This window comes from Emydura macquarii, unplaced genomic scaffold (assembly GCF_026122565.2).
Source record: "Emydura macquarii macquarii isolate MOO-44397 ecotype Brisbane River unplaced genomic scaffold, CSIRO-AGI_Emac_v2 contig_1253, whole genome shotgun sequence".
Lineage (NCBI taxonomy): Eukaryota > Metazoa > Chordata > Testudines > Chelidae > Emydura > Emydura macquarii.
Genome location: NW_027131390.1, coordinates 17,600,043 through 17,627,486, shown reverse-complemented (window position 1 = coordinate 17,627,486; position 27,444 = coordinate 17,600,043). Strand labels below are relative to the sequence as shown.

General features: G+C 40.6%; 1 protein-coding gene across 1 annotated transcript in view; it reads left to right on the top strand.

Moving 5' to 3' along the window:
• Positions 1-25,544, top strand: part of ATP7A (ATPase copper transporting alpha) — a 62,405-nt gene extending 36,861 nt beyond the window's left edge. Inside the window, exons 5-23 of the mRNA XM_067548248.1 lie at positions 224-445; positions 6,269-6,429; positions 8,302-8,463; positions 10,018-10,094; positions 10,295-10,520; positions 10,981-11,214; positions 11,654-11,745; positions 12,120-12,247; positions 12,433-12,587; positions 12,955-13,089; positions 14,238-14,432; positions 14,635-14,817; positions 15,175-15,388; positions 16,140-16,286; positions 16,658-16,800; positions 17,742-17,945; positions 18,713-18,830; positions 20,637-20,739; positions 21,870-25,544. Of these exons, the coding sequence (XP_067404349.1) occupies positions 224-445; positions 6,269-6,429; positions 8,302-8,463; positions 10,018-10,094; positions 10,295-10,520; positions 10,981-11,214; positions 11,654-11,745; positions 12,120-12,247; positions 12,433-12,587; positions 12,955-13,089; positions 14,238-14,432; positions 14,635-14,817; positions 15,175-15,388; positions 16,140-16,286; positions 16,658-16,800; positions 17,742-17,945; positions 18,713-18,830; positions 20,637-20,739; positions 21,870-22,146 (3,176 nt within the window). The 3' untranslated portion in view covers positions 22,147-25,544. The remainder of the gene's footprint in view (positions 1-223; positions 446-6,268; positions 6,430-8,301; positions 8,464-10,017; positions 10,095-10,294; positions 10,521-10,980; positions 11,215-11,653; positions 11,746-12,119; positions 12,248-12,432; positions 12,588-12,954; positions 13,090-14,237; positions 14,433-14,634; positions 14,818-15,174; positions 15,389-16,139; positions 16,287-16,657; positions 16,801-17,741; positions 17,946-18,712; positions 18,831-20,636; positions 20,740-21,869) is intronic.
• Positions 25,545-27,444: the final 1,900 nt, after the last annotated feature.

Here is a 27,444-nt window from a genome sequence, read left to right as displayed (position 1 = left end):
TCTAATGGGAGTGCTCTATAGGCATCAGAGCAGAGGTAGGCTTTAAAGAGTTGTTTGATGTAGGACCCACAGAGCACACACAGTCATCTGTCTGATAGGGTGAGTGCAATTCTGCTTCTCAGTCAGGAATATTTCAGTAATATGCACTTGTGTTATGTTGTGTCCAGGTCATAACTCATTTCAGTAGTTGTTAATAAATTCTTGTTTTGTGATTTACCCCCAGCAAAGACAGAACCATTGGTGTTCATAACTCAGCCTTCACCGGAAGTGCCGTTAGCCTCTCTGGATAATATGCTATACACAACAGCGCCGCACTCCAAAGTGTCACCAGTCCATGATGATAAACAGGAGGCAAATACTCCATCGAAGTGTTACATCCAAGTCACTGGCATGACCTGTGCGTCCTGCGTAGCAAATATTGAGAGAAATTTGAGGAGAGAAGATGGTGAGAGATACTTCAGTAAAACCTGTTAGATTTCTAAATGTGTTTTAGAGATGTCTTTACAGCCTTTGTGGTGGTATTTTAACGTGGGGTTAGCGGGAGAAACAACCATTGTTGAATTTTGGTTGTTTTACTGTGTACATTCTACACACTATTGTTTTACTGAATATAAAATATGTGGTCTTGTACACTAACTATATAGCTCCATTGCCACACTTGATAGATACTATTCTAAATTGCCTTGACAGGAGTGGAATTATAGTACTCAAAGGATTAAACAAATTGTAAACTCAACTGTTTCAGATTTCTAGGGAGATGAAAATAAAGTTTTATAGGCCGCAGCCTCAAAGCACAAGGGAATGCAGAAAGGGTAATACAAATTTTAAACTTCTCCTTTCATCAGTAAATCACTCCCCCGTGTATTGCGGCTGCAGCTTATAAAACTCTATTCTTATACTCCTAGGTCCATACCCTCTGTTTGCTTGTCTTACCTATAGCATGGTATTAATTAGCATTCAGCATGTGCAACACATCGACAATGTACAATACAGGAAATCTCCTGCACTTTGAGCATCAACCAGTTGTTACTGATGTAAACAGTTGGATCTTTAATCCTTAAAAACTCTGGTCAGTACAAAATGAATTTTTTTCAAGTTTTTCAGCAGGGACAGTAATTCCTTTTAAAATAGCACTCATTTCTCCATTCAGTTTTTGTTTTTGTTTTGTTTTCTCTCTTATTTCCCTCTTGGAAGCTAAACAGTTGCATTTTGTTTTTCCAACCCACTTAGAATCTTTCAAGATTTTCAGCTCAGTGATAGCTAACTCCTCCCCCCCCACTTCTCCCCACCCTTTAGGCAAGCCCATAGGGAGGCCAAGTTAAACATATCTTTCCTCCTTTATTTCCTTGTCATAACGAACTCCCCCGTCCCCCCAAATGGAACCCAGGGCCTCTGGAACTAAAAGCAATGAGCTTCTATTACTTGAGCTAAAGGATCAGATAGATCTGGTAACTTGGAGACATTGCAGATTCATACACACTATTTGTCGTCTAGAAAGTAGGGATGGATAAAGAGCCCCAAGCTCTTAGTGTGGGTTACATGGTCATAAATGTAATTTGTAACTATAACCATAATTCTGTGCTCCCTCTGCTGGCAGGATGAGGAGCTCTGCAGAAGCAAAATATTGCAGGGTCAAATAACAATGGCTAATAAAGGCTATACTTAATCAGTTTAAAATAATGTTGAAGTTGGACAAATCTTGGACCATTTGATGCTTTAATCTCTTGGTGCTGTGATAAGAACTTCTTCAAGTGCTTGCTCATGTCCATTCTACTATAGGTGAGTGTACACCTCCGTGCACGGTTACCCGGAACATTTTTCCCCTTAACAGATCCTGTAAGGCCGGCTCCGGCGCCCCTTGGAGCCCCGCGCACATGCCGTGGTATATGAGGCACTGCCGGCTCTATGCCCCCTCAGTTCCTTCTTTCTGCCCATGACGGTTGCTGGAACTAGCCTTGCTTACAGCAAGTACTATTCCCCTTGTTTGGACTTGTTTGATATTCTAAGTTAGTTTTAGTTAGGTAAGTAGTTGTTAAGCATTGTTAAGAGTAGTTAGAGATAAGGCAAGTCCCTGCAGGGGCTTCGAATGGCCGGGCTATACCCCGGTCACCGGGATTCAAGCCGTGTGCCTCCTGTGGGAAGGCCTTCCCGCTCAGTGACCCCCACGACAGTGCCTTAAGTGCTTGGGGGAAGCCCACAGAAAAGAGAAGTGTAAGATCTGCAGGGCTTTTAAGCTGAGGACTCCAAAAGGACCGAGAGATCCGGTTGAAAGCCCTGTTGATGGAGGCAGCACTCCGCCCGGCGTCCGAGCCGGCATGCTCCACCTCAGCACGAAGTGTGACCTCGGTACAGAATGCACCGCCCTCGACTCGGCATCGTGCAACATCGCCGGTACCAAAGAGAAAGAAGCAGCGTGCAGAGCGCAGACACCCCCCTGCACTGTCTGTACAGGCAGGGTTGAATTCAGAGATGCACCGGACCCGGCCCGTTGAGTCTTTTCCGGTGCCTGCATCTCCAGTCAGGGAGCCTCCCCCGGCTCCTGGGAGTGGGAGAGTGCCAACACCGTCGCCACTGGAGGCTTTTCAGGTGGCAAGAGCCTTGTTGGCCTTGCCTACGCCACCTCCACACACACACCGCTCCCCCGCTGAGGGAGAAGGGGCCAGTGTCAGGGGGGAAACCCATGTTGGGTCCCCCTGAATGGTGGTGGAGATCCCCAGTACAGGGAGGAAGAGCTCTCGCCGGACAGCCACTGGGGGGGTAGAGCAGAGCTGCTCCCCCAGTAGTCACTCCAGGTTGGCGGCGTTGAGCCGACCTGCTCCGGCACAAGACGTGGAGTCCCCCCCTCGGTGCTGACGTCGATCCCCGGCACTGGAGGCAGCGCATGCCAGGAGGCGGCACCGGTCGAGGTCTGCCAGGTGGCGCTCGGATAGCTCCTGTCCCAGATCCCTGGCACCAAGGAGTTTACAGTCCTCCCCTTTGGCCCATCTTCGGCTCCAAGGGTGTTCACCAAGTGCATGCCGGTAGTGGCTGCCCACCTGAGACAAAAGGGGGTGCAAACTTTTCCTTACCTGGACAATTGGCTGATCAGGGGCAGGTCCAGGTCCCAAGTGCAGGAAAGTGTGACCCTCACTTGCTCCAAGTGCAGCAGGCTGGGACTCCTCATAAACGAGCAGAAGTCCACACTAACCCCAGTGCAATGCATAGAATTCATTGGGGTCACCCTGGACGCTTTTCAGGCCAGAGCCTTCCTGCCTCAGCCACGTTTCGAGGTGATGGTCTCTATCATCTCCCAGCTGCACTGATGCCCCACGACAACAGCCAGGCACTGCCTACAGCTGTTAGGCCACGTGGCGGCCTGCATGTACGTAGTGAGACTAGCTCGTCTGAGGCTCAGACCGCTTAAGGCATGGTTGGTCTCAGTATATGTGCCAAGCAGACACCCATTGGACCAGTTGGTCACAGTTTCCCCTGCCTGTCTTAGCCTCCCTAAACTGGTGGCGGACTCCCAGGGCAATGATGAAGGGCATTCCGTTCAGGGAACTGGTCCCGTCGGTCACCCTCATTTCCAAAGTAGGATGGGGAGCCCACATCAACGCCAACCTAGGCACTCAGGGGCTCTGGTCGGGCGGAGAGGCGCCTGCACATCAACGTGAAGGAGCTGAGGGCCATTCGCCTTGAGTGCAAGGTGTTCCTCTGATTCCTGACAGGCAGGGTGGTGCAGGTGCTGACAGACAACACCGCAGCCATGTTATACATAAACAGGCAGGGGGGAGCGCGCTCCGTGGCCATCTGCGAGGAAGCTATCCGTCTGGGATTTTGCCGTGAGGCATGATTTCCACTTGACTGCCTCTCATCTCCCGGGAGTGAGGAATGACGAGGTGGATTGCCTCAGCAGGTCGTTTCTACCCTGCAATGACTGGTCATTGCACCCAGAGGTAGTGGCTATGATCTTCCAGAAGTGGGGCATTCCCCAACTGGACCTATTCGCATCGGCCTGGAACATGAAGTGTCTGAGGTTCTGCTTGCTCTGGGGTCGCGAGACTGGGTCGATTTCCAATGCATTCCTTATGGACTGGATGGGGACCCTCATGTATGCGTTTCCGCCCATTCCGCTCCTACCCAAAGTGCTGCTGAAAATAGAGGGACAGGGCAAACGTTGTATTTATCACTCCGGCCTGGCCGAAACAGCACTGGTTCAGCATGCTGCTGGACCTTTTGATTGCCCCACCCCTGGAGCTCCTGAGGTGGCACGACCTTCTATCCCCGGACCACAGTCGCCTCTTGCACCTGGACCTGGACTCCCTGCACCTCACTGCCTGGAGGCTCTGTGGCTGACGGAGGGAGAGAGAGCCTGCTCGGTGCAGGTCCAGCAAGTCCAAGCCTTCTACACAGGTCGTGTATTGGGCTAAGTGGAGGCGGTTTATCTGTTGGGCGGAGTCCCGGCGTATTCCACCCAGCCTCTCGCCTATACAGGTGATCCTGGAGTACCTGCTTCAGCTAAAGCTCCAGGGTCTAGCGCTGGCCTCGTTGAAGGTTCACCTGGCGGCCATTTTGGCCTTCCATCAGCCGCTAGAGGGGAGATTGCTGTTCTCCCATCCGAAGTCGGTCAGGTTCCTCAAGGGGATGGAGAGGCTTTATCTGCAGGTCTGTTACCCGGTGCCTCAATCTGGTCCTCTCAAGACTCATGGGGCCCCCCTTTGAACCCATGGCTTCATGCCCTGTGCTCATCCTTTCATGGTGACCTTCCTGGTGACCATTACCTCAGCCAGGAGGGTCTCCGAGATTAGAGCCTTGACCTCGGAGCCGCCTTATACAGTATTCTATAAGGACAAGGTACAGCTGAGGCCGCATCCAGCCTTCCTACCCAAAGTGGTTTCCCAATTTCATTGTAATCAAGATATCTTTCTCCCCGTGTTTTTTCCCAAACCTCATGGTTCGGAGGAGGCGAGGAGATGGCATTCGCTGGACGTGAGACAAGCCCTGGCCTTCTATATCTAGCACACAAAGCCGTTCCAGAAATCGATGCAGCTCTTCGTTGCATAGCTGACCGGATGAAAGGCTCACCTGTCTCCACCCAGCGCATCTCCTCGTGGATTACATCATGCATCAAGTTCTATTACGAGCAGGCAAGGGTGCTGCTTCCGGGAACCATCACAGCGCACTCAACCAGAGCTCAAGCCTCATCTACAGCCTTCCTGGAGAGAATGCCCCTGCAGGACATCTGCAAAGCTGCCACCTGGTTGTTGGTGCATACCTTCACGTCCCACTGTGCCATTGTCCAGCAGGCGAGAGAGGACGCGGGATTCGGCAGAGTGGTGCTGAGGGCAGCTCACCAGTAAGTCTGACCCACCTCCAAGATACTGCTTGTTAGTCACCTATAGTGGAATGGACATGAGCAAGCACTCGAAGAAGAAAACAAAGTTACTTACCAGTAACTGATGTTCTTCGAGATATGTTGCTCATGTCCATTCCACAACCACCCCCCATCCCCGCTGCCAGAGTTGGCAGAAAGAAGGGATTGAGGGGGCGTAGGCCCGGCAGCGCCTCATATACCGCGGCATGTGCGTGGGGCTTCAGGGGGCGCCGGAGCCGGCCCTATGGGATCTGCTAAGGGGAAAAAAGTTCCAGGTAACTGTGCACGGAGGCGTGCACACACCTATAGTGGAATGGACATGAGCAACACATCTCGAAGAACATCAGTTACTGGTAAGTAACCTTGTTTTTCTCTACTTTCCAGTTTTTATTCTGTTTGACAGGTCTGTGTTTTTACTTAATTTCTCAGGTGAATTCAATTAGTTTATTTCTTACTGAAAAGTCCTTTAGAAATGCAAACATTGGGGAGCAGTAAAGTGTGTTTCTTAAATTTCTTTAATGGAAATTTTGAAAGAAAAATTGAGGACATTTTTAGAGTCCCCTTGATGTATCATAAACTGGAATTTTTTAAATGAGACAACTTAAACAAGTAGTAAAGCTGGTATTGCCCTCAGTTTCCCTAATCTTCCTTTACATCTAGACTTAGATTCTTCCAGTACAAATGCTGTTTACACTACAGCATATGACTCTGAATCTACCTTTTGATTGCTCTGAAAGAGCCCACAGTATGCTAAGTGCAGGCAACATGTTCCACAGTTTTAGTGAATGTGGGTAATTGCTAGCGTCCTGTAATATGGTGATTGAGATACAGTATGTTTACTAAACTAAATGTGGTTGCACATAGTTCTAATAAAATGTTTAATTAAAACTGTACTCTCTGGTTGTCTATTTCTAGGAATACGTTCTGTGCTTGTTGCTCTCATGGCAGGGAAGGCAGAAGTGAGGTATGACCCTGCTACCATACAGCCGTCAATCATAGCAGAGCTAATCCGTGAATTGGGATTTGGAGCTACTGTTATGGAAAACTATGATGGAGATGGAATTCTAGAACTTGTTGTAAGCAAATCATTTTAATAAATAAAACTATGTCATTTATGGCTGTTCAATGTACATATATAATTTTTTTTACTTTCTAGAAAGCTTTCCATACAGATGTTTTTTAAAGAAAAATAGATATTTGTAAGAGAATGACTGCATTTACTGTTGGATAAAATCTTTAGTTAAAAGGATATTGTCAACTTTTTATCGATTTGATTAAAAGATAAATTCAAGATTCTGAGTTTAGTACAGAATTTTAAAAATACTTTTAAAATCATAAGAGTTCTTATGTTCCACTGATTATGTTTATAGGATCCTTATGGGCAGATCTGAGAATATAAATATCAAACATGCTTTTACATAGGTCTCTCTGTCTTAATGGCAGCCATTACCCTAATACCTGAATACATCACAATTCTTAATGTAGTCTAACAACACTCCTATAATATACAGAAGTACAGTTATTTCCATTTAATAAACTTGTCTGAGGTCACCTAGGAAGAACCAGGGAACTGAATCCAGGTTTCTTAAAACCTAGGCTAGCGCTTTAACCACTGAATCATCCTGCCTCTCCACTTGCCTCCTCCTCACTTTCCCCTTTATGCACACTCCTGCTTGCTGCATACGTCCTCTTCAGTGTCGTTTCCAGTTTTGCCGTTTACAGGTAAACATTCTTGTATAGATCTTAGGGATAGAGCATGCATGTGAGCACCCCTAGAGCAGGACTTGAGAATGATGTCATCATGCTAACTGTGAGACAGAAAGTACAACAGACCATCAACAAAACAGATGAAACTAACTTTTTCACCCAGTGCCATCCAATGCACAAATACCTGGTCTACACTATGAATTTACTTGAGTATAGTTATGTGTCTCAGGCGTGAAAAATCCACAACCCTGAGAGCTGTCGCTATTGTGATCTAACCCCCAGAATAGACCAGCAGTAGGTTGATGGAAGAATTCTAGCTATCGCCTGTCAGGGAGGTGGATTACCTGTGCAGGCAGGAGAAGCTGTCCCATTGGCATAGGTAGTGTCTGCACTGAAGCACTGCTGCAGCGTTTTAAGTGTGGAAATACTCAAAGTCAAAATACCGATGAAAAGGGGGGGGGGAACTGTTTTTTCCCCTCTAATCTTTGTTACAGTAATCTTGAAGATTGCTTTTATCAATATGTAGACCATTTTTAAATGAAAATGTGACTTTCAAATAGAATATCTGCTTCTACAAGGTTAAACGTCAGTGGAAAGCCATGCACATGTGGCTGAGAAACAAATGCAATAATACATGTCAAATAGCAACAAAACTCCCAGATATATGGCAAATGTACATTTTCCCATTTTATTCGATCCATACCTTTTATTGAAAGCTGGGAATATCAGCAAGGACACCAAAAGCTGAAATGCTGACCTTTGTACAACCTCTTCGATCTTTTTAAAAATTGTGGATTGACTATAAATGGAAAAAGGTAGCATTGAGAATTTTTCAACCTTGTATGAAGATGTGCAATTTGTATGCCTCCACTAGTCTTTGTTATTGCAATTGTTTTTATAGGAAATTGCTCAGCTACTATGGTGATAGGCAGCAGTATAAAACCTTAAGATAAATAAATATTACAAATTATGTGTGGATATGCTAACCTACATATTCTGCAGAGATCAAGCAATAGTGCCACCTGCTTGTCTGATAGATGTATATTCCAAAAGTGGGGAGGTTTTGTTTGTTTTTTGTTATACCATGTAGGGAGGCTGTAGTTCACATAATAAAAGCACAGTTCTTGGTTTCCTGTTACTTCTCAGATCCTCTGTTTTGTAATAGATGAGAAAGTATTCACTAATATTTTTAAAAAATCAGCCTTTGGTTTTGTTAACGGGCAAGAATTTGTGTTTAACAGGTGAAAGGAATGACATGTGCCTCATGTGTACATAAAATAGAATCCACCCTTATGAAGACTAAAGGTGTATTGTACAGCTCAGTGGCTCTTGCAACCAACAAAGCACACATTAAATATGATCCTGAGATTGTCGGTCCTCGAGATATTATACGAACATTAGAGGTAAGTGCTTAGGTGGTATTAAAATCTGGGCCACTGAAAATCTTATAGAATATCCAATATGCTTCCCAGAGTTCTAAACCCTGAAACACACGAACTCTTAGTCTGTAATGGTTATGTAACAGAGGTATATCAAGGCCCGAATTCTGGCCCCTTTTTCTTCCTCCCACCCTTCTCCCCATCAGTGCAAAGAAGTCTACATACAGAACCATGGCAGATATTCTAGCTGTATGGGAAACTCCATATGCCAGCAGAGCATTTGTCTTCTTTGTATAGGTGATGTAAACGTAGAGCAACAACTATAATTTTACATTCAGATGGTTAAACCAGAAAATTGTATCAGGAGTAGCAGACTGTATTGCTGTGATGCCGCCTTTGTATTTGTAAATCGGGCATTGACTTGTTATATGTTCCATGGTCTGTTCTGGATGACCTCAGTTGCACATTGGAGAGTCTTTAATTTTCCATTTGTGCCCCAGGTATCCACATCTGCCATGGTTTGTGCCAATGTGGTTTAGGGTTGCCCATGAGCTCCGTGGGAGATTGAAGCCAGGGATTTTCTGAGTTGGGTTTTTTACAAGGTGTTTATTTTTAACTTCTTGTGAACTCCATTTGGCTTTCCAAGCTTCATCAGGGTTGACGTTGTATTGTTGAAGGTTAAATGTGTGGGTCCAAAAGGGCTTACTTGACTTCAGGCAGTGATGAGAGATGTTGTTAAGGTCCTGGTGAATGGGAAGATGTTTGTTTTCCAGAATACTCTGGAATTTCTGAAGGATTGTGGCAAATGGGTGGGGAAGCAATGTGCAAGAGCACTAGTAGCCAAGGTTGGGGTTGACTTGGGGGTTCCAGTGATGCACTGCATTGCAGTGTGCAGTTGGACATCAACAAGTCGAGTATGGCTACTTCTGGTCCTTACCGGTGCACAGTACTCATCTACAGAGTACACATGCACCATCACTGATGTCCATAACACTGATGCTGATGCTTCCCAGCTTGTGCTTGCCAGTTTCTGGGTCAGCTGACTTTTGTCTTCGTCTTGGCGGTTACCTTGATGACTTTGTCCATGCCTTGCAAGGAAAGGCTGGAAGAGCATTTTAGAGCAAGTTGAAGTCTAAACCAGACAGCTATTTCTGAGGTACCTTTTGACATGGAAAGTGAAAGAATGACTTAATGTGCTAATGAAGCAAACTGAATGCATGGCCTGCTCCACCAGATAACCTGCAAATATCTCCATACAGCACAAGATGTCTTTAAAAAAGTAGAAATAAGTTTTACATTGCCCACGTCTATATGTTCCAATTGTCTGTGCCAAGAGGCAAATCCTTTTTCTAGATGGCAGGGAATGGCCTTTGTGTAGTGTAGAGTAGTTAACATTTCATGGTATAAATTGTAGAAATATAATATCATGGGTGGTATTTACTTCCTTAGACAAGCTACAGTTAAGGTGTTTTCTCCATTTGCAGGACTGATGACTTGGTGAAAATCAAGGTGAAAGTGTATCTCTTTTAGTGGTAATCCTGTATGGTAATATCAAATCTTTGCTACTTTCTCTTCTAGGATTTAGGTTTTGACACTTCTTTAGTCAAGAAGGACAGATCTGCTAGCCATCTAGACCACAAACAGGAAATAAGGCAGTAAGTATTACTGAGCCTATTTTAAATTATATTTAAATGTTCATCTGATTCCTCTTTTAAGACTTAATGCTGTTTTTTAACTAATAATGAAGTTTTCACAAATTACTTTGTCTCTATGACATTGTAGCTAAAATTTCATGATTAATTACTTGTTACTTGCAAACCAAGTCAGACTTTCATTATTTTTTTCCTTATCTAAGATGGAAAAGATCTTTTCTTGTGAGTCTATTTTTCTGTATTCCTGTAATGGTGCTGATGATTTACATGATGATCATGGATAGTCACCTCTCAGATGTTCACCAGCATCGCAACATGAGCCAGGAGGAAATGGAGGCCTATCACTCTTCTATGTTCTTAGAGCGTCAGCTCCTGCCAGGATTGTCAGTTATGAATTTGCTGTCTTTTTTATTGTGTGTCCCTGTACAGGTAAGTAAAAACATGGTAACTTTCAGTGTGCTGGCATTAGAAATTCACAAATAGAAATTGTCTTTCTAAAACGGAACAATAAAAAAATGAAGCACAAAAGATCACTTTGTGAATTACATTGATTCAAAATGCTTATTGAAACCATTACAGGGCCTGCTTTCATTGAAAACAGTGGTTGTTTTGACTTCAGTGGGAGCAGTATTGGATCCATCATATTCTGTATTTTAGCATCGTAATTATTAGTCTTTTTTATTTGAGCTTCCTTTATTTGCAGTAGACTAATCAAATGTTCTTATCATTTGAAATATTAATGTTTAAATTTTTTTAAAGTTGAACTTTAAAAAAGGATGTACAGAAAAGAACCCTGTAACTCTCACTTTCAATAAAGTAGCTTGTAGAGTGGTAATTTTTGCATATATTCGTATTTTTTAGTAAAGTACAAATGTGGCTGTTGTTACAGTTATTTGGAGGCTGGTACTTCTACATTCAAGCATACAAAGCACTGAAGCATAAAACTGCTAACATGGATGTGCTGATTGTTTTGGCAACCACCATTGCATTTGTCTACTCCTTCGTTATTCTTCTAGTTGCAATGGCTGAGAAAGCAAAAGTGAATCCTGTGACCTTCTTCGATACACCACCAATGCTATTTGTGTTCATTGCACTGGGCCGGTGGTTAGAGCATATGGCAAAGGTAAAGCAAAATAAAAGTACCTAGTCATACATTTGACACGAAATAAAATACTATATAATGTTCCAGACAGGTTGCACTAGAAAGCATGAAAGATTCTGTTTTTAGATACAGAGGAAATACTTAACAAGCAAAATCACTGCTTGTAAGAAAACAGAAGCAAGAATGAACATCAACATCCTGGGTGTAGTTGTAAGGTGTGCATGTTTTTAAAAAAGAAATCATATGGAAAAGTGTGATCCTGATTGCTTTCGTACATGTTACAAAAAGGATCTTCAGCCATTTTGAAAACAATTTAAAATACCAAATTTATTTTTTCTAGTCAGTTTGCAAGAAATGCTTGTTTTAAAGGCTGAATTGTATTGCATGTAGCTGTTTAGCCTGTGATTTAATTTTTTGTCGATAGCATGGTCAAAGGTAAATGTGTAAATTCATATTCTAGGGTAAAACATCGGAAGCCCTTTCAAGACTAATTTCACTACAGGCTACAGAAGCAACTGTCGTTAACCTAGGCCCAGACAACATTCTCTTGAGGTATTTTGCTTTATCATTTTCTTTTCTTTGTTTTTGAACTAAATACTTTTACCTTGTTGAAGATATGCATAATAAGTAACTTGTTCAACTTAAGAGAATTTGCCAGATGTAACATAAAACTGATACCACTCTGATTTGCCATAGTGAAACTTTGCTAATTTGTGTTGGTGAGGGGCATGCTTTGAAATTGAACTGATTATCTGAATTAGCAAACGCACAAAAACAATCATAAAACAAAGAAAGAGCATCACAAATGTCAATTAGCAATGTTTGAATTGTTGAGAGTCTGCTGTATATTATAATGTTCAAATTGTTTTTTGACTGGGTAACATTGCTAACCATGTTTTATTAAATGTACCATTCTCCCTTCTCAGTGAAGATCAGGTTGACGTTGAACTGGTTCAACGAGGTGACATTGTCAAAGTGGTTCCAGGAGGCAAATTCCCAGTGGATGGCCATGTTATTGAAGGACAGTCTATGGTAGATGAGTCACTCATCACAGGTAAGCTGTTTGCTTTTTTTAATTTTTAAACTGTTTCTTTGTATCTAATACTTATGAACAAGGGAGGTTGAAGTTCACCAATTTGCTTGTATGTTTTCTAATTGTATATTAGGACTAGGTAGCAGCAGGAAAAATAACACTGTCAGAATTTGCCACCTTAATGTCTGTTGTTGGCCTTTATGTAGGTGAAGCAATGCCTGTGACTAAAAAACCTGGCAGTACAGTTATTGCAGGTTCTATTAATCAGAATGGGTCACTACTGATCTCTGCAACCCATGTCGGAGCTGATACAACTCTCTCTCAGATTGTCAAACTTGTGGAGGAGGCACAAACCTCAAAGGTACTTTCATTGAATAGTGGCACTGATTTAAACAACTGGTTTCTGCTCCTTCATTTAGGCTTCTATTCAGCAAGTCACATAAGCTTTTTAGAGTCTTTTAGACCACAGCATAAGTCTTAACATCAATAGGTCAAGCAATCTCAAGATATCATTCGGAGAAACTTTGAACTCAAGGCCATCAAAGTTCTGAGTACCTTATTCTCTAAAGTCATGTCAAAATGTTAAAATTATTGAGAGACTATATGTTTTATTAGAAATATATGAATATGCTGATATACATGAACTCTCTGTTTATACTAGTGCTTTAAAACATGGAAGAGAGTATCACATGATCAGAATTGATGTTTATGTATTTTCTCCCCCGTAGGCTCCAATCCAGCAATTTGCAGACAAACTTAGTGGCTATTTTGTTCCTTTTATTGTGGCTGTCTCTGTGATTACCCTTTTTGCCTGGATTGTAATTGGATTTGTCAATTTTGAAATTGTGGAAACATATTTTCATGTAAGTGACTCTTTAATCACTTTCTTATATGTTTTTAAAATAACAGGAGTAATAGAAGTCTGTTTGACTACAACAGTTGCATCCTAAAATATCCTTGCAGTTACTTGTCTAGTATATTGTTCATATGCTGCAATGCTTTTCTATATTTTTGCTTATTGAAAGGAAAACAGCAGTAAAAAAACATAGCATCTGATAGTTAACTAAGTCTTTACAAAATATTTAAAACTACTTTCAAAGCAGTTACTAGAAATCCTTACTACTGTTCATCTCTATTCAGCCTGTAGGGGTATTGTTTGAGTACAGGCTGCAATGGCTCTGTCTGATACAAATTAGGACTGAAAGTGTCAGCTTCGCTACTAAAAAGACTCAGAAATGGGAACTTTATTTTAAAAAGTATAAAACTTACAAACTTGAAAGAGTTCAATGATTAACAAAAATACCTTGTTTTTAAAAATACTTTAATTGATTAACTTAACTATTAAACAATAACAAAACTAACTTTACATTACAAAAACCTTGAAACTTTCTAATTTCCTTTCCTTTGGGAAAGATGATCTCTTAAGTCTAGGTCCCAATTCTGCATCAGAATCTGTAGGCCTACCCCAAGGAGAATCCTGCTTGAAGTCAATAGATTTTTACACACTGGTGGATCACTCAGTATAGGATTGGGGCCCTAATTTGCACCATCAGACAGTTAAGGTGGCAGTTTATTCCTTGATTATTTTTTCTGACAGAGAATGCAGGTGGAGATTCTAGTGGAGTGTATTTATATGGCATCATAATGGCTTTTACAATTACCATATATGTTGATTAGAGTATTATTTATTATGCTGCAGTTTAAGGGAGTCTCATAGCTTATGTTCTCTAGTATGAGAAAGGAAATGGAATGAAACCAGGGTCTAATGGGTAAAATATAGCATGTGATAGAGATATGCACTACAGGACAGAATTAAAGTGGCATGGGCAATCAGAATTCTAGCATTTCCTAACTTTTGAGTGCTTTACTTTCAACTTTAACATTCTTTAAACATAGATTTTTTTTTTGGTATGTAATTACAAATATGCCTTCATAACTAAGAGAATGTATAGCTGATTACATGGTTCACAATATTTCTTACTCTGTTACTAAAATGTTTCTCTGACCACAGGGTTACAATAAGAGCATTTCCAAAACCGAAGTGATAATCCGCTTTGCTTTCCAAGCTGCCATCACAGTTTTGTGCATTGCCTGTCCTTGTTCGCTGGGATTAGCAACCCCAACGGCTGTAATGGTGGGTACTGGAGTAGGAGCTCAGAGTGGCATATTGATCAAAGGTGGAGAGCCACTAGAAATGGCTCATAAGGTAAGAAATGCAATTTATTTTTCCAAGGCTTAATTTATAGTAGGACTCTACATGCCAGTGATCTGCAATTTTTTTCAAGCACAGACGTTATCACCACATGTTGTCTTTAGGTGGCTAGGTAATAACTTTGGGAAGTGACTGCATCTGAGTGATTCTGCAATAAGATCTTCATGCAACAATGCAATGTTCTGTTTTTCTGCAGGTAAAGGTGGTGGTATTTGATAAAACAGGAACCATTACCCATGGAACTCCAGTAGTGATGCAGGTGAAGATTCTAGTGGAGGCTAACCAGATGCCACGTAATAAGATTTTGGCAATAGTGGGGACTGCTGAGAGTAACAGTGAGCACCCTCTAGGGTCAGCGATAACAAAATACTGCAAGAAGGTATGGTACTGAGATCCTTTTAAATGGGCAGAATATTTTGCAACAAGAGAGATCCTCTTTTGTAGAGCTTTGTCTCAATATTTTGTGTATGTCTGTGAATAACCTTGCACTGACTAGAAAGTGGTTGACTTATTGAAATGGCATTTTACTTGGAGAGTTCTGAAAGTTGAAAATGATGAAGCCATGTGAATGATTTGACACCGTCAGCCCTAAAGCTCAACATTTAAACTTGTGTTTTGATGATTGCATTTTCTCTGCATATGTTCTAGATTTGGGTTTGAGTGTAGTTTACTGTCGGCACTCTTATAAATGCAACTGGGTTATGTATTTCTCAGAAATTTTGACCTTTTCTCTTAGGAACTGGACTCAGAAACTCTAGGGACTTGTACAGATTTTCAAGTAGTTGCAGGCTGTGGCATTAGCTGTAAAGTCACCAATATTGAAGCATTGCTGTACAGGAGGAATGACCAGATTGAAGAAAATAATATTAAGAATGTGACACTCATAAAAGTCGATGAGAATATTGAAGAGTCAATGCAGCCTGCCTTGATTATTGATGCCCAGTTGCCAAGTAAGCTGACGCAGGCGTATAAAATAAAATTAATGTCAAGAATGGTGATCTAGTTTTGTCTGACTTTCACTAAGGATGCTTGCGGGGAGGCTGCCATGGGTTACTAACCTTTCCCCTCTGGAGAACTGGGCCTAATCCTCCTGGAGGCACAAAGGAGTTGCTCTTTACTTAATTTAATAGCTGTACTTTATTCATCTGTGGAATGGGGTCACTGATACTTCTATATCTTTAAGGGACATGGGCTAAAAGGAGCTCTATTAAAATGGGGCACAGAGATTTTAAAGTTCCATGCTAAAGATAATTAGTGTCAGAGCTGGGAATAGAATACAGGAGTCAGCTCCCAGTGCACATCTGTGTTCTCTTAAAAACTGTTTTGTCCCAAGTGATCACTACCTAAAATCTTCATGTAACTTACACTATTGACCAGTCTTTCAAAAGAAGCGCAACATCATGGCTTTCATGTGTATTAAAACTCAGAGATAGGAAATTTACCCAATGTTGTTCCATGTTACAACTGTAGGTCCAGGTAAATGCTAGCAGCCTCTTACTGTAGAACAGCTAATTCATTGCCTTATCAAAAACAGGGAAAAGAAAGGTTTGTGGGATGGGTAAGAATTAAAAACAGTTTCTAAGCATTATTTAGATTTTGGATAATGATGCTACTAATCTGTCTGAGCACCCTATGAACTCTTGTGTGGATTAACTTGGATGTATGCACATGATGGTAGGACTGTATTTTTTTTTCCTTCAGCTACCTTGAATTATCAAAAGTACTCCGTTCTTATTGGAAACCGGGAGTGGATGAATAGAAATGGCCTTCTTCTTAAAAGCGATATTGATAATGCCATGATTGAACACGAACGTAGAGGTTGCACTGCAGTCCTTGTAGCTGTTGATGGTGAGATTGTTGCCTCTTTTATCTGTTCTTGGGTTTGACTTGTGAGCAAGTGATGAGGGAAGCAATTGACCCTGAAACTATAATCTGGATTATTATTATTAATAATAATACCTTGCTCTTGTATAGAATCATGTGGTCACAAATGAGTCTCTATCTTAAAAGTTTTGTAACATTTTGAAAGGTAAAGCCTGGTGCAGTTCTTCTCAACTGCAAGGATGTTTGGGCACAATATAAGTACTTTTAAGGGTTTGGAGACTAATAAAGACGAGAGCCTTTGGGCTCTGAGAGGGTCTTCCAGGACCCACTGCTTGCTAAAGATGGGGAAAACAACTTCAATAGGAACACATTCATTTTCATGCTGTGTGTATTAGGAGTGCTGTGTGGCTTGATAGCTATTGCTGATACAGTGAAACCTGAAGCTGAATTGGCAGTTCACACTTTGAAGACTATGGGTTTAGAAGTTGTTCTAATGACTGGCGACAACAGTAAAACAGCGAGATATATTGCTTCTCAGGTAAGTTGTTGTATATTTAGTTGACTTACAATTTTCTTCATAGTCTTTTCTGATCCCCCAAAAGCCCTGTTACACTCTACTCGGGGGGGGGGGGGGGGAATATCTCATCTCATGTTTTCATGCCCCCTCTGGCTGATGCATAGCAAAATTGGTTGAAGGTGAAAAGTGCCAATAATATAAAAAAAAAATCTAAAATGTTTGAAACTAGTATGGAAACACTTGGGGGAGAGGGGCATGTTGTAAGCAGCTATTACTCTGGCGAGTGGTATTGCACCTTTTACATCAGAGCTGGACCAGAACTTTTAGCCTGATGTCCCTTTTAATCCTCATGGTGCATAATAAAATCAGTTAATTATTGAATGATCCTTGAGCAATTTATTTTAAAGGACAGTATCTCTGCTTAAATAACTGGCATGAAAAACATTGATCATTGGAGAAAATATTACTTTTCTTGAATACCTAAAAATCTAGATCTCTTTGGTTTCTTTGAAGTGTCATAGCAATTTTAGCGTCTTCACAACAGTCTGTAAATTCTCTGCTAAAAACGTGAATTAGGACTGTTTCCTGCTTTATACTTTCCTATTTACTTTTTAAATTTCAGCTTTTTTCCCCCCAACTCTTAACAGATTTGGTCTCCCTTTGCTAATCCAACAATCACAGTTATTACTTTTCTTTCCAAAATCAAGATACGTTCCTAAGATAGACTGGGCTCTTCCTCATGCCAGTGAGAGCACTGGGGAAATGAGAAAATAGTGTGACAGTGAAAAAGTCTCCAGTGTGGTGTGTAACTTACAGTGAAATTACATTGTGTTCACTGTTAACTCAAAGGAGTACCGTCTGCTCCTCAACAGAGAGAATAGAAAGCATTTAAATTCAGAGACAGAATCTTGGCTAGCACATGGAAAAGTTGTAAGATGGTTTTGTTCTTTCTCTTCCTTTAGGTTGGCATCACCAAAGTGTTTGCTGAAGTTCTTCCCTCACATAAAGTAGCCAAAGTGAAACAGTTACAAGAGGAGGGGAAGCGGGTAGCAATGGTGGGAGATGGTATCAATGATTCCCCTGCACTTGCCATGGCTAATGTTGGAATTGCAATTGGCACAGGCACTGATGTAGCCATTGAGGCAGCAGATGTGGTTTTAATTAGGGTAAGTAATGGAACTAAATTGGTTTCATTAAAGAAAAATGGGTGGGGCATGCCAAAGGCAGTGAAATGAAGGTCATTGTTTGGGACCAGAGGTCAGTCCCTCATTCCGAGACTGGCCTGGATTGGGACAACTGCAGAGATCGTATACTCCATCCATACAGACCAATGGAAGTGGAGCATGGAGGAAACTATCTTTTTCTGACTCCTGAGGGAGTGGTATTCATTTGCTCTTGAAGGAAGCTGCAACTAGCTTTCTTTTGCTAGATTATATTGTGGCAGCAGCGCCAAGTTTGAGGGGGGGTAAAAGGGGGGGGATGAGGGTGAACTTTGGGGAAGAAATAGAACATTGAAAATTAAACTTTATTTTGGTAGGATACTATAACATCTATTATCTGGTGATCACGTCTTCCTGTGTGCCAAGTTGCACTTGAGTGAATTTTCACAGCCTGATGATAAATGCCTGAAAAACAGAGTTTGATAGAAACCCTGACAAATGACTATAGCAACACTAAGAGATGTTGCTGTAAACATATTATTTATTTGTTTTGTATTAGTGCCCAGAGGCTTCAAAAACGTATTGTGCAGGGCACTGTACAAACATAAAATAGGTGTTTTTAGATTGTAAATCCTTCCTGTATTAGAGAGACACTTGCATCTTTTTAGAAACGCCCAGTGCACAGTATTTAACTTTGAAAACAGTAATATGGTAACATTTCATTTGTGCTATTAGTTTTCTTTGACTTTTCCTATGAACACTTTAATTTGCAGAACGATTTGCTAGATGTGGCAGCAAGTATAGATTTATCAAGGAAGACTGTCAGAACTATCCGCTTCAACTTTGTCTTTGCTCTAATTTATAATCTCGTGGGAATTCCTGTAGCTGCTGGTATGTGAATGTTCTGTTGTGGTACTGATGTTGTGCTTTATTAATAGATGATTCCAGTGATCTTTTTTTCATAGAATCGTAGAAGTCTAGGGTTGGAAGGGACCTCAGGAGGTCATCTAGTCCAACCTGCTCAAAGCACAACCAACCCCAACTAAATCATCCCAGCCATGGCTTTGTCAAGCTGGGCCTTAGAAACATCTAAGGATGGAGATTCCAACACCTCCCTAGTAGTCCATTCCAGGGCTTCGTCACCCTCCTAGTGAAAAACTGTTTCCTAATATCCAACCTAGACCACCTCCATTGCAACTTGAGACCATTGCGCCTAGTTCTGTCATCTACTACCACTGGCAGCCTAGTTTCATCCTTTCTGGAACCCCCTTTCAGGTATTTAAAGGCTACTATTAAATCCTCCCTCATTCTTCTCTTTTGCAGACTAAACAAGCCTAGTTCCCTCAGCCTCTCCTCATAATTCATGTGCTCCAGACCCCTAATCATTTTTCTTGCCCCCTGCTGGACTCTTTCCAATTTGTCCACATCCTTTCTGTAGTTGGGGCCCCAAAACTGGATACAGTACTCCAGATGAGGCCTTACCAGTGCCAAATAGAGGGGAATAATCACTTCCCTCGATCTGCTGGCAATGCCCCTACTAATACAGCCCAATATGCCATTAGCCTTCTTGGCAGTAAGGATACATTGTTGACTCTCATCCAGCTTCTTGTCCACTGTAACCCCCAGGTCCTTTTTTGCCGAATTGCTGCCTAGCCAGTCGGTCCCCAGTCTGTAGCAATGCATGGAATTCTTCCATCCATTTGTTGAACCTCATCAGATTTCTTTAGGCCCAGTTCTCTAATTTGTCTATCCTATCTCTGCCCTCCAGTGTATCTACCAATCCCCCCAGTTTAGTGACATCTGCAAACTTGCTGAGGGTGCAATCCACCCTATCCTCCAGGTTATTAATGAAGATGTTGAACAAATCCAGCCCCAGCACTGACCCCTGGGACACTCCGCTTGTTACCGGCTGCCAACTAGCCATCGAGCCGTTGATCACTACCCGTTGAGCCTGATGATTTAGCCAGCTTTCTATCCATCTTACAGTCCATTCATCCAACCAAGCCATACTTCTTTAACTTGCTGATAAGAATACTCTGGGAGACCGTATCAAAAACTTTGCTAACGTTAAGACATACCACGTCCACCACTTTCTCCACATCTACAGTCAGTCATCTTATCATAGAAGGCAATCAGGCTGGTCAGAATTCATGAAATGGTATCCATCCATTCATGAAATGGTATCCATCATTCTTGTCTGAGAGAGATTATCAACACAAAGTTCTTTACCTTAAGAGAGATGGTGGTGGAATAGCAGGGAGCTATCTCCTATTATGATTAATATAGATATACTTCGTATATCAACAAATATTTGAGAGACATTTTGTTGAATGAGGTGTGAAAACTCATGGCTTTGATCCAGGAAGAGAACCCTTTACTGCAGGGAAAACAAGCTATGTCTGCACTTGAACTTTCAGTTGTATTTTAACACATGCTAGATAACCCAGTTTAATACAGCTGTAAATTATAGTATAGACATGACACATTTATTATTCCTACTTGTGTATAACGTTTCTGTTCTATATACACTCAAACTTACAATCATGTTTGTTAATGTGTTAAAATGCAACTAAAACTCCATGTATAGACATCCATAGGGAAGCTTGCTTGGTTTTATATAGTGCATTAAAGGTACTGTATGAGGAGTATTCTATTCTTGTGTGGTTTATCTGGAATCAGTCCTGGTTTCTTTTCTAGGTGTCTTTCTGCCAATTGGTATCATTTTGCAGCCGTGGATGGGCTCTGCTGCAATGGCTGCCTCTTCTGTTTCCGTTGTGTGTTCTTCTCTGTTACTAAAGCTGTAAGTATGAAAAATTCTTTTATTTTGATTTGTAGTCACAGATCTCTTAGCTTAGAGCAGTGGCTTTCAACCTGTGGCTCGCGGGCTACTTGTGGCCCAGTCAGCACACAGCTGTGGCCCATGTGACATTCTCCGGACCATACTGGTAGGATTGGATGTGGCCCATAATGGTAAATACTTTGAGAACCAGTGGCTTGGAGGAAGAGAGTCTAGTGAACTGAACACAGGGTGAAGAGTCAGAGACTCCTAAACTCTAATCCCAGCTCTAGAATTCTGTCGTTAGCGGTGGCTGTTTTGAGGACTGTCACCTTCTCAACACTTCTCCCTTTTGGCTTCTTATTTGTCCATTTTGCTTCATTGGAGTAGCCAGTTGGTCCAAAATATGTCAGTCAGTTTTGTTAGACATGTGAGTTTGAACTGTAACCCGGCTGGGTGCACATGATGGGAACTATAAAAATCCTAGTGTACTTAGTATGTAATAACTCTTGCCACTGAAAATCTGTTGGAAATTTTGTTGCCAGCTGATGCTGGCTTTTTCACAGATTTTGTGGCTATGATGCAACACAGCTGGGAACACCACACCTGCTGGCACTGAGGACTTAACCATATGAAGTATTACAATAAGCAATACTGTGTTAAATGCCATGGCTTGTTTTATTTCTTACCCCTCATCCAACTGTAATGGAGATCTGTGGTATGTGTGATACCATGTAGTGTGGGAACCAATGAGTGCAGGTGTCAAAGAGCCCGGGGTAGAAAAGGCAATGATTTGCTAGTTATAATAGAACACTGGAGCATGCTTCTTTCATTCACAAAAGCAGTAGATGCATTCTACCAGGATGTATCTGGGAATTTCAACACCAAGCAATCCAGTTAAATATAAGGAGTGGTACGAGTCTGCTTTGCTCTCCTTTCCCCTTCTGTGTACTGTTTTAAAATAAAGCACTCATTTCTTACTAGAATCAACCAGAAGATGAGAAATCAGACATTTTTAACACGTATGATGTATTCAAATTATGAATGAACTGTACTGATTTGTACATGAGCATCTGCAGTACAGTTACTTTCCACATTGTTGTTTCTATGCACAGTTACTTCCAACTAATTTATACTGGATTTTTTTTCCTTAGCTACAAGAAACCAAGTTATGAGAAATATGAGCTCCGCGCCCGTGGCCAGATAAGACAGAAGAGCCCTTCAGAAATTAGTGTTCATGTTGGAATTGATGAAACTGGGACAATTTCTCCGAAACTGAGCCTAATGGATCAAATCATCAGTTATAGTAGAGCCTCAATAAATTCCCTGTTCTCAGATAAACGCTCCCTCAACAGCATAGTTCTCAGTGAGCCAGATAAGCACTCACTTCTAGTTGGAGATTTCAGAGAGGAAGAGGACACAGCATTATGAAAGGCTCTAAAAAAGATACACATCTGGCTAGAACTCTGTATGCACTGATAGGTTCCGGAGGTCTGACTTGTTTTAAGAATTCTCCTCTTATTTTCTCTAGCTTTTAAATGTCCATTGTACAGGAAAGAAAATATTTTTTAATGTTTTAAACACAGAAGCTGGTCCATTTATTTGCAGTGACCTTCCAGTATTTTTTTTACCAGCCACGGCAAAGAAAGAAAGGGCAGTGGCGTCTGGAGCCTGCAAGTGAAGCTTAGTAATATCACTAAGAAGCTGTCAATGTCACATTATTTTTTTGTATAAGATGCTGATATACAGTTAAGAAAATCCTCAGGGGAACCAGAAATGGGTTAGAGGACTGACCAACAGGCAATTGGGGGCAGTTTCTTGAAGTGTAGCTTAGTTAATATGTTTGCTGTATCAAAGATTTTAATGATCACAGCTGTAAACACTGAAAGTGCTCTTCATTTGCAAATAGATGTGCCTTATTGCATAACTTTTGGGATCTCTCTCATTTATAACCTACTCCATACAAGAAACAGTCATACAAAAATCTTAGCTTTTCTTTTTTTGACCAACCCCTTGCCATCTCTTCTCCCTTGATCTGGATCCTGGTCATACGTAGAGAGAGAGAACTGAGGAGAGATTGGGTTTATTTCCCACCCATCTTCTCCCTGCTTAACCTCTTTCCTTTCTTTGTACATCTATGTCCCAATACACTCCTGCTACTGAGATTGTTTGCTAGAAGGCATATTAAGTATACAGAGAATGGATTGATATGTCTTGCCATTCTCAGCCTTTGATAGCCACGGTTGTCTGAGGAAGTAACAAGGGTATGCTACTACCTGAATTATTGGGCTTTTTAAAAAGTTTTTTACCATTCAAAGTAGCTCGTTAATTACCAGCATCTACCAGTTCCCTTTTAAATGAACTGGAGTGATTCATACTGATGTTGTAATCTTTATAATTATGCCTTTGCAATTAGGTAATGTTACCACAATGTTTGCTCTGTTTACTGAGCTAATGTCAGTTGCTTCTAAAGATGTTAACAGTGTACCAAACATGGCCCTGAACCAAACCTGAGATCCAAAACCACCTCAATTTGGGAATATTCAGGTCCAAACACTGTGGATTGGGTCCACCCTCACTTGTTATAGCACTGAATTTTCAAAATAAGATTTTTGATAATTAATCATAAATATTAAAAACTTCTCACTGACAAAGCAACTTGGTGATTATCACCTATTTATCTCCCTGGAATATTGGCTAATCTTCAAATCTTATTCTTGAAATTGTTGTGAGAGCTACCTACCAGTTTACTAGGTAAATAATGATGAGGAACTACACCATGAAGTCTAATCCATGATGTGAGCATTTAATTCTCATTAGTGTTTTTCAGAAAGGTCAACTCATCTACCAGAGAATAAAGAAACAGAGAACAGTAAATGTTAATGTTCTAGTTTTTAAGTTGAGAATCAGTGTTAATGCACAGATCATGTATGTAAAAAGTCAAAAACAAATGTTTGATGTATTGTATAATTTTCACTACTGATGTGACTGTCACTTCATAAGGGAAAATATCAAAATCTGAAAACGAAGTTTTGTGCAGTAGAATATGTTGTCCTTAAGGTATGATGGCAGAGTATTTTACACATCACAACAATGAGTTCAATATATAACTTTTTGTTTCCACATTAAGGAGAAAATTAGGAGTAGGAAAACATCAAATTTCTATTCATGAGTTGGTTTCTTGAGATCAAAAACTGATATTAAGAAATATTTCACTCTAGGTTATAGCTATATTTGTCCATTTTGGTGTTAAGAAACTAATTTATGCTATAGTAAAGACATTATATTAATATGCATTATTCTCAGTCTTGAACAACAGAGCTATTTATGATGAGTGGATGAATTGTTATCTAGCTTCCATGATTCCAGTTTTGTTTTTCACCTACTTTCATTTTCAGAGGCTCTTTCTGACAAGACTAATCAGGTGCAATGGGGAGTATTCTGCATGATATTTTTTCCTCAAGGAGAAATTTTCACATGGCAGCCGACTGTTTCTTTATACAAGAAAACTTGTTTATGAATTATGCTAGTAATTTGTTGTCTTCTCCTTGATCCTGCAGCGAATATGATTGGACCCTGTCCTACTCTCAAATGGGAGCTTTGCCACTGACTTCTTTGGGAGCAGGAACAGGTTCATAATCTTATGCCTATGACATCTGTTGCATGGAAATAATTCTACCAACATTATGGCTTTTACTGCAGTAATCAAGAATGATTATTTGGGGCAAATCCTGGTTTTAAAACTCTTGGTTGGTAGTTAGCAAACAAATGGTAGTGCAAATAATCTTTTACTCAATGTTTAATGTGAATAGATTTGGTTAAATCTGCTTTATCTTTTCCAGTATGAAAGTCTCTTTAAGATATTCTATATCCATTAAAGCCAGTATTTGATCCAATTACTGTGCATGCAAAGCGGTATCCAATACTTAGGGGCCTCTTGTTTTAATCAGGTGACTGGAAATTTATTTTACACTTGAATGAATACTCAATGGATTGAAATACTCAGTATTGTACATGTGGTCCATAAAAACTGAGTCAGTCTTTTTGAAAACAGGGTTTTTTCCGAGTAAATGTCTGTATGGGGACTTGCTGACATTTTAGAATGTTTACATTGATGCCTTGTGAATATATTTCATGATGTGCTTTAAGTTGAAGAACCAAAATGTTTTCCAGTTTAGATGTATAGTGCAAGTGAAATAGTATAAAAGGTAAAATGTTTCCACAAATGTAAATGTGCTAATTTTTTCTGTAAATATACTTAACTGCTGTCTGTGGACATCTTGAAATCATGTGGTTAAGTAACATCAAACCCATTTTAAAATATTCAGTTACAAATGAAACTATGCATCAAATTACTTTATTTTTATTATTTCCTGTAGTATCATTGATATATCAGACCTCTGGTTTATTTTAAAAACAGATAAAGCCCTGAAAATAGTTGTCTGAAATTTTACACTGGATTTATCAGTAATCTTTTACAAATGATATAGGCATGTCTCTTTACATGTAATCAATTTCATACCAACAGGAGCTGTAAAACCAATAAAGTCAGAACGGAAGCAGGGCAATGTTTAATCACATGAGCCAATAAAAATATTTTATTTTCTTGCCAAGAAACCAGAAGTTCCAACCAACTATTTTTAACTTTAGAGACATCTTTATTAAAAGTTTGGTATCCGAAAAGTAACAGTGAACAATTGTGTAAAATATTAATTTTAGTACTGTCATGTTATGTCTCTTTACATTTACACATAAGTATGTAATATTACATTTATAATTGTGTCAAGACTGTGCCTTCAACTTTATAATTATAATGTTGCCAAAATGTAGTGTTCAGCGCCTGGTTTTTAAAGTGTGTTCTAGAATTCCATTTCCAGTACTCCTAGGGTGAAGTTGGAAGATATCATTGCCAGCTGCACTTGACTGCTTGCTAATCCCTGCATTGTTGTGCTTCACTATAAAGCTTAAAACATATGGCCTTTAGAAAAGATTCTGCATTCACCTAAGTAGGGTTGCTTTGCAGCCTATTTAAATATTCACATATGGGGTGGGCATTATAGAACCATCTGTCTGGCACTATATGCTGCTTCAACCTTGCTTCCCCCTTTCCAGTTTCATAGATTTCATAGATCTGTCCTATTTGGGAGTGTGGTTTACTGTGAATCAGGATTTTTTATTTTTATTGCCAGCTCTGCCCCTGGTCTGCTACAATATATGATCTGTGGAAGTAATTTCATCTTTGTACCTCAGTTGATCCAGTTGTAAAATGGGCTGGGTTGCTGTGGGGGGCAATGGTCAATTGATGTTGGTTATGTACACTTTGAGATCCTTGGTTAAAAGGTATCATAGTATTATTGCAGACTGGAACTTTTCATTTATATAGTCACACCATATCCAAAATAAACTGCTGACTAGCATAAAATTGTACTTGAGGCATTCTAAACAGAAGAAATTTAACGTGAGGGCCCCTGTGTGTGGTCGTGACACCACTTTGCTCTTACTAGGGTTTAAGTCTAAGTTCTAGATCTCCGCAGGTATTGCACATGGCCAGAATGATGGCTGCAGTAACTCAAAGAACTCAGAATGAAAGGTGTGAAGATATATAAATGACAGGCCATGGGACGTGTGGGTTGCTATTGAGTTCACTGACTAATCTGAGTAGCATCACAGCATAATTTCCCAAACATAGAATTTAAAATAAAAACAATAGAACAGCTGCTTAACATTTTGCTATCTGCAAAATACACCTGTCCACCAAAGCAATTCTCCCCTCTTGCTCTCAGAGCTCTGCCCTCACTGATGATCTGTTCAGCATTATACCTGGCAGTCTCACTAGTGCCTATCTGCATGAGTACCATGGAGTAGTGATCGGAGAGATGGATGAGCCTTCACAAGCTTTCTATAAGGTATTGAAACATTTATAAAATGCCCTTATGAGACAGAATTGAGCTCTGTATATAAATGCATCACTATGTAAATCTACTGTGCTTTAGAATCTTATTGTAAGGAATCAGCTGTCTCCTTGAAAGGTTCTAAGTGTAGTGTGAGTGTGGTGGGAAAATGTGTGTATGTACACATTTCAAATGGGTACTGACATCCTGGAATGTTACTGTATATTTTTCCTTCTGATGTTCCCTAGCCAGGGCCGTCTGTGACTATGTGCATCATCTGTCCCCAGATGGTAAAAGGAGTCACCATACAGCGTCGGTATTCTCTGCTGATTCATCTTTATTTCCACCCGAGGACTAAAGCAACATGATTTTTACAAGGCTTAGAATCCTAAAAATAAATGAACACTAGGTGTTCCAGAAAATGCTGCCTACAGATAGGATAAAGCACAGAATCAATAGATCATTGTGCATACATAGTGCCCCTCTCCTTCTTTAATGCAATCTGCTTATAAGTTTTGATGGACAGGCCTGGGTTTTTATTGATCCTGCCACCCACTCATCAGGGTGTATCTGCTTTATTTTTTTTCTTCCCTATGAATTTAAGTGGCGCTGCCTCCACCCCCCTCACTCCTTCCTCGCAGGGTCACCAGGGCAGCTTGGGAAGAAAATGCTAATCACAAGATAACTCCTACTTAATTGCCAGATAGTTGGAGACTACCAAGGAATAACACAAACATATACAATATATTCCACACAGCCATTATATTAAACAGGAAATAAATATAAAATGACAGGATAAAACACAATACTTAGGATCACCAGTTACATGACTCCATGT